Here is a 7177-nt window from a genome sequence, read left to right as displayed (position 1 = left end):
TGTTCAGGAATCTCTTCAGTGCAATTCTGCTGGAAGTTGACCATAGAGTTGTGCCAGAGAACCTAGAGAAAGCACCTCTCTAGGCATCTGCAGGTCCTCCAACGTGACTCTATGACCCACCTCTGGCAGTGTTGACTGTGCCAGAGAACCTAGAAGTTCCTAGAGAAAGCAGCTGTCTAGGCATTTGCAGGTCCTCCAACGTGACTCTATGACCCACCTCTGGCAGTGTTGACCATAGAGTTGTGCCAGAGAACCTAGATGTTCCTAGAGAAAGCACCTCTCTAGGCATCTGCAGGTCCTTCAACGTGACTCTATGACCCACCTCTCTGGCAGATGTTGACCATAGAGTTGCGCTGGAGAGCCTAGAATTTCCTAGAGAGATGTCAGAACTAGTTAAGATCAAGTATAATATTAGACATATCCAGGTATTTAATACATTCACTTCATGTATTCAGCTCATATATGATCACTGTTGTATGTTTAATATATATATTGATCTAGATAGTTCTCTGTGTTGAAATACTGTATAATGTTGGGGGTTGGGAAAATAAGGTTGAGGTTTGGCTTGTGGATGGGGCCCTGCTAAGGGGTTTGGGATGTGGGATAGAAGGTAATGGTTCTTCAACTGTAAGGTGGCTGGTTGCCATGTTGATTGGGTCCTGGGTGGGGTTTTAAAGTGGGAACTTTTCCTTGTGCCTTCAGATTCTGCAAAGATGTGCTTGTGGTTACTTCTGCTGTGCATCTTACAATAAACTTTCTTGTTTTACATTAAGTTGGTTGTGGATCATTAGCCTGAGGTTCTCAATTCTAACAAGAGAACACCTCTCTAGGCATCTGCAGGTCCTCCAACGTGACTCTATGACCCACCTTTGGCAGGTGTTGACCATAGAGTTGCGCTGGAGGACCTGGAGATTCCTAGAGAGGTCTTCTCATAAGGGAAAAGAGGAGTGATATTTTTTATTTTCCCACTTTCACAGGGATCCTTCACTCTGAAATCCAGTGACTGTGGAGGGATCACTGTAAATAATAATAATAATAATAATAATAATAAATAATAAATAATAATAATAATATAATAATAATAAATGATTTATTTATAGCCTGCCCAATCACTAAGAAATGCATTAAAAATAAAATAAAAATTATTATTATTATTATTATTATTATTATTATTATTATTATTATTATTCCTAAATTCCTTGGCTTGAATCCAGATAATCAATCGAACTCTATAGTCTGTGATCCTTGGTGACTATTAAATACAACAAACAACATTGAAACCCCTTGGGAGACTATGGGATAATAACATTATTATTACTATTATCATGCTTTATTTATAAAACGCTGTAGATTTATTTGCACAGCAAATGATGCTCCCTGGGTTTTTGTGATGAGAGAAGGCGAGTGAGGGATGGGCCAGAACTCCAGCCATTGGTGGTGCGGATGATAGTACAATGACCCTCATCCCGATCCTCCTCCTCCCTGGCTGCCAGGGACCCCCTCTCCTTTCTCTCTGCCTCCCTCAGGCTCGGGGGGAGAGGATGATGGGGATGATGGTGGGGGTGCTGATGCTGGGGATGCTGGGCCTCCTTCCCCTTCCTCTTCCTCCTCCCAGTTGCTGCTGCAGATCCAGGGAGCCTCTCTCTCTCTGTGTGTCTCTGTTTCCTGCGGCAGAGCAGAGGGAGGGATTGGCTGAAGGAAGGAAGGAAGAAAGGAAGGAAGGAAAGGAGGAGGGAGAGAAGGAAGGCAGGAAGGAAAGAGAGCAGAGGGAGGGCAGGCAAAGAGGGAGGCGCCCCCTCTTCCTCCTCCTCCTCCAAGGAAAGGAAGGAAGGAGGGAGGCCGGTGTGGTGGCGGCGGGATCCAGGGCCTGGGAAGGAGCGGAGCCCTGCTAGGAAAGGCCGGGGCTGCGGAGCTCCCTCTAGGCCCAGCGGAGGGACGCCGGGAGGCCTCCTCCTCCTCCTGGGCTGCTGCAGAGGAAGGAGGCAGGGAGGGAGGCGAGATGCAGCTGCCCAGAAGGGAGGCAGGGGCCCGGGAGGAGAAGGAGACGGAGACAGAGGAGGCCCTTTCTCCCCACTGAAGAGGGAGGGAGGTCCCCCGGCTTGCTTGCCTGCCTGCCTGCCTTCCCTGGTTCATGGCGAGCGGCCTTCCTTCTGCTCCGGAGCTGGAGGACCGGGGGCCTCGGGGGCCCTTCCCTGGGGAGCTCCCTTGCAAAGCCGCCCTGCTTCCCAGGAACAGCCGGGGACCCAGTCTGGCTCTGGTGGCTGGGGATTCCTGAATGCCTTTCTCACCCGATGGTTCCAAGGGAGGAGGAGAAGAAGGAGGAGGAGAAGGAGAAGGAGAAGAAGGAGAGGACCCCCAGGAGGTGACCCTCTCTCGGCCCCAGAGACCCTCTGCCTCCCTCTTGGAGGCCACCCTCTGAAGGACAGCTGGATTACAAGGAAGGTTTCGTGGAAGGCTTTCCCATTTGGATGGGGACCTGACTTTGTGCCCCTGGGCGCTTCCAGGCGTATCCATAACCTTGGGGAAAGTAGGGGCCGGTTGTGGTTGTTGTGGTTGTTGTGGTTGTTGTTCCTCGGAGGGAGCGAGAGGGGTGTTATTTTACTGAACCAAACAAAGGGTTCTGGAAACCCCAAAGAGACGGAGCCCCGCAGCTGCAGCACTGTCTGGATCTCAACCCCGGATGGATCCGAAGGCCTCGCTTCCCTGACTCTGGGAGGAGGAAGAGGAGGCCAGCCTTGCCTTGGTGGGAGGACAACCTCCAGGCTTGGCCCACAAAGACGCGGCCAAAGACCCCAGAGGGCGGCCGGCCCTGGCCTTCTGGACCTGAGTGCAAGCCATGAACATGCGGCCCCCTCAGACTGCACTGGACAGGTATGTGGCTCTCCTCTTTGGCCAATGGTCAAGTCTCAGCAGAGGAGCCCTCTGCTTGGTGGCCTTGCCGCTGGCGAGGGTCACAGGACCTGGCCCTCTCTGCTGGGGAATGCCCTGCCTTCCCTCTGGATCCCTCCCTGGCTTTCTTCCTCTGTTAAAGGAATACTTTTTGGGTCGGCTCCTCGCTGAAATATGTCATAAAGGAACCCGACTCTGTGCCACTTGTCACTTTTTCCTTTGCCTTCCAGCTTTCGCTCAGTTTGGGCTGCAAAGAGCAGCAGGCTCTGCCTGGGCCGGTGGTTATGTTTTCCATGCTCTCTTTTGGGGAGATCCCTGTTGGGGTTCCTCAAGGAGGAGGAGGAGATCCCTCATGGCTTACATGGTGCAGCCCTGCCTTCTTCTGCCACCAGTCTTCCTTTGAACACTGTGCGTTGAGTGTGTGTCAGGGGACACCTTTGGGCATGTGGGGCCAGTGTGGGGCCCTGTTTGGCCAGTGAACCAATGGTGCCCTCTAGAACGTCCCCCAGAACCCTCTGCGACTCACGTGGTTTCCATGACAGATAGGTCAGAGGGGCAAGGTTTCCCTTGGAAGGTGGGCACTTTGACAGCTCCTGGCTTCTCTGGAGCCACTCATTTTTCAGGGTCCTACCTTTTGTGATCGGTTTCAAAACCTGGGCTGCCACTTGTGACCTCAGGGGTCCATGAGAGAAGAGCACAGCAGCCACTTGTTGCCAGGGGCAGCCTTATCTCACTGAGCACAGGTCCCAGCGGGGCCATCATGGAGCCTGTCAATCGTAACCACAATTAATTCTGGCCAAACCCAAGCTCAGCTGAGTCTGTTAATGGCTGGCAGTCGTGGTGGAAAGCCTCCATGAATCCCTCTGGCTGGGAAGTGGCCACAGGAGAGAGGGAGTCCTTTGTGTTGGCTTCCTGGAGGCATTTGACCCACTGCGGTGGGAGGCAGGAGCCCAAGCTAGATGGACCTGAGCCGGGATCTGAGGCACCTCGGTTCCTCCTGGGGTCTCCCCTCCGAGGCCACCTTCCCTCCCTTCTGACACCAGTTGAATGGCTCCCCAGCTTTTATACAGGTTCTTCCTCCTCCCCTCTAAAAAGGGTTTGAAATGCCTCTTCTAGGGCTTAGTTACGGACAGTAAGTGCGTTAAGCTAAAATAAGCTGGTCTGTTTCGTTCCACCTTTTGCCTCGCCTGCCCCTGGAATGTGGACCCCAAAGACCCCTCTGAAGTTGGATTTGGCCCCTTGGGGTGCAGACTGGCTGGATGAAAGGGCTCTTTCCTACCAATTCCCCAGAAGATTTGGCCTCAGGGCCTTTGATTGAACAGCTCTTTCAACCCTCGTAAGTTTGTGGCACCTGGAGCCTGTTTTGGCACGATCAGAAACACTGCCTCCATCACCAGAAAGTCACACTCTGGATAAAAGAGCATTGCAACAGTTATTGGCCAATGCGTTTATAAAGAGCCAAAGGCAGCATTGGGCTCTTTATAAATATGTTGATCAACAGTGGTTGCAATGCCCATTGAACACCAGCGGCATTTTCTGTGCTGCAGTGCTTTGACTGTTGGACACAGAGGGCACACTCTTTCAGCCTCAGAGGAAAGCTATTGTGCCATATCTCCTCTGGACAAATCTTGCCACGGAAATCCCATGGTAGGGTGGCAGAGTATGTGAGTTAAGATTTATGGTTGTCCATTCCCTCATCTTCTAATATACCAGAAAACGATGTTGGTGTTGGAAAATAGACGTGTCGAGAGTTCATAGATCCACAACCTTTGTATGAAATGTCTTTCCATCTGCGCAATCTGCTGAGGAGGTTTAGAGCAGTAAAAGCAAGATGCTTGGAAGTGTAGCCCAGTAGCGTCCTCACAAGATGTGTTGTGGTCCCTTGAACTCCCTGAGATGCTCTCCTTGTCTGAGCAGATGTCGGGTCCTGCTTAAAAAAGGAGCTCCTTGCAGTTGGAGTCCCTGTGGAGAAGGCCCTGCAGTCCCTCTGTCAGCTTTCCTCGGATGGAGGAATGACTGTGCATGGGAGCCTTCAGAGATGCTTCAAGGATGACTTTGTGAGGCTTGATCTGCAGGAGCGCTCATCCTTTGCTGTGTTTTCTGTGGCGGTGTTTGCTGATCTATTTGTAGATATGTGTAGAAGCCGCCTATTTATTTTATATGGCCATCCTTGCCACCAGCCGGATTCCTTGCTGAATTTCCATGGCCAGAAAGGGACACCCTTGCTCTCACTTGTCCAAAGCCAGCCTTGGATGGGGATGTTTCCTTTGACTGGTTGCTTTGCCAGGATATTTATCCCATCTCCTTGCCTTTCCCCATCCCTTTCCATGTGCCTCTGTGCCCTCCTGATGACATGACATGAGGGATGGTCTAACGTAGGGCTTCTCAAGCTGCTAGATGTGTCAGGAAGGCACATTTTTTGTCCAGTATGCCAGGGACCAGTAGCATATTTGTGCCATGGTATTATCTCATTCACCTAGTTATGGAAACCCCTTGTGGTCTGGTGGCTCCCAGGTTGGTGCTTTTTTGGTCCAGAGGACAGTAGCTTTTAACCTTGGGTTTCAGGCAGTGCAGGGACCTTGGTACCCATGGCTCTGGTCAAGGGAGTGTGTAAGAACAAAGAGAGTAGAAATATGTGGGGAGAGGGTTGCCTTGGCACAACCCATCCTACATCCTACACCTGAGGAAGCTGCTCTTCGTCTTGCACTGCTCTTACCCACTCTCTTGCAATGGATGGGTACAAGATGCCAGGAGTGTTCAGGGGATGTTCTTCTTTCCGTTCCTCTTCCTGCCCTTCTACTGGCAACCTTTTCTAGCATTGTTCATGGGATTTTGCCATTAGTGCTTGTAGATTTCTAAATTCTACCCACCCACAAGCTGATCTGAGCGGCTTTTAATGGATTGAGCCACGTTCGGTTCAGGGATGGGAATCCCCTCAAGTGCAAAAGATGCCAAGGTTAGCTGTTCTGCCCCAACAGATGTTCTCCTTTTGGAGGTTATAGAGTCCTCGGGATCCTCAGAGCAGTCGGGGTTGATGGCGAGGTCAACTCTTCCTTGGTAAGTCTTGCGGATGTGGGCAGTCCACAAGCAGAAGAAGCCCCTTTGTCTCTCTCCAGGCTCTTTGCCCTTCCCAGGGTGGCAGCAATGGCTCTCCAGGGGCTCAGGCAGAGATCAACCCTTCCTCATATCACCCTTGTCTTCTTTGACTTGGAGGTTGGTTCTTGAACATGGGAATGTATGTTGCTTCTGAACTTGAATCCTTCCTCCAATGTCACTTCCCAGGGAGCAGGGGAAGGCGGCGGGGCCTACAGAAGTTCCCCAGGGGAGGAATGAGCCTTGGGCAGTGGGCTGTTGGCATCTGCTGAAGTTTGGTTCCAGGACCACCACCCCCGGATTTCAAAAGCCGTGTATGCTCCGTTCCCATTAAATACAGTGGTATAGTAAAATAAGGGTCCCTTATATACAATGGCAAAATCAAGGTTTGCTTTTTGGAATTTATGTATTTTAAAAATATTTTCAGGCTGTGGATGGTTGAATGTGTGGATAAGGAATCTGTGGATGTGGAAAGCCGACAATATGGGTAAAATTAGGTTATGTCACTCCACTGTAGCATCCCAGTCGAGGGATGTACTAATACCACTCTATTCTGCATGGGTCAGACCTCACCTGGATGCCTCCTGTGTCCAGGTCTGGGACCACTGTTCAAGAAGGATGTCAGCAAGCTGACAGGTGTCCAGAGAAGGGCAACTGAGATGGTGAAAGGTCTGGAAATCACACCTTGTGTGGAGTGACAGAGAGCTGGGGAAGTTTAGCCTGGAGAAGAGATGACTGAGAGGTGACATGTCAGGACCCTCTTTAAATATCCAAAGGGATGTCGCTTAGAAGAGGGATTCCCTTTTGGGCCCCATGTATGCATGGCATCCCCCTCCCTTGCAAGCAGAGAAGATATGTCTGGTGCCTCTCTTGCTTGGCACCAAAAGAAAAGGTGACTGGTCTGACTGTTAGTGAAATTTCCCCTCTGTCAGTGTGCTGATGGGCCTTGCAGTCCCATCTGGACTGTACCTCCCTCCCCTTCACCCTCCTGTTTCTTCAGTGGCATGGATCCTGGTGATGCCAGTTAAAACTTTGCCCGGAAGTAGTGGGAGCAGCAGCTTACCTCCGTCCATCCTTCCGTCCATCCATCCCTGGGAGGAAATCAGATTAACTGTCTGGACAGAGCAGGCGCTGGAGGGGGATGGCTTTAGCTCTCTGAATGTCAAGCAGTGGGGATGGAGGTCGGGGATGGAGG

At 51.2% G+C, this 7177-nt stretch overlaps 1 protein-coding gene across 7 annotated transcripts in view; it reads left to right on the top strand.

The window, feature by feature from the left end:
* The first annotated feature begins 1818 nt into the window (after positions 1 to 1818).
* Positions 1819 to 7177, top strand: part of ARHGEF11 (Rho guanine nucleotide exchange factor 11) — a 37466-nt gene continuing 32107 nt past the window's right edge. For 5 of the 7 annotated variants that reach the window (XM_042440404.1, XM_042440403.1, XM_042440401.1 and 2 more), the window contains exon 1: positions 1820 to 2871. In XM_042440404.1, the coding sequence (XP_042296338.1) occupies positions 2837 to 2871 (35 nt within the window). In that variant the 5' untranslated portion in view covers positions 1820 to 2836. Of the gene's footprint in view, positions 2872 to 7177 lie in introns of all 7 variants that reach the window. The other 2 variants (XM_042440402.1, XM_042440405.1) reach the window with 2 other exon arrangements.

Source organism: Sceloporus undulatus, chromosome 9 (genome assembly GCF_019175285.1).
Source record: "Sceloporus undulatus isolate JIND9_A2432 ecotype Alabama chromosome 9, SceUnd_v1.1, whole genome shotgun sequence".
Taxonomy (NCBI): Eukaryota; Metazoa; Chordata; class Lepidosauria; order Squamata; family Phrynosomatidae; genus Sceloporus; species Sceloporus undulatus.
The sequence above is the reverse complement of the archived record's forward strand: the minus strand, read 5'-3'. Positions and strand labels throughout refer to the sequence as shown.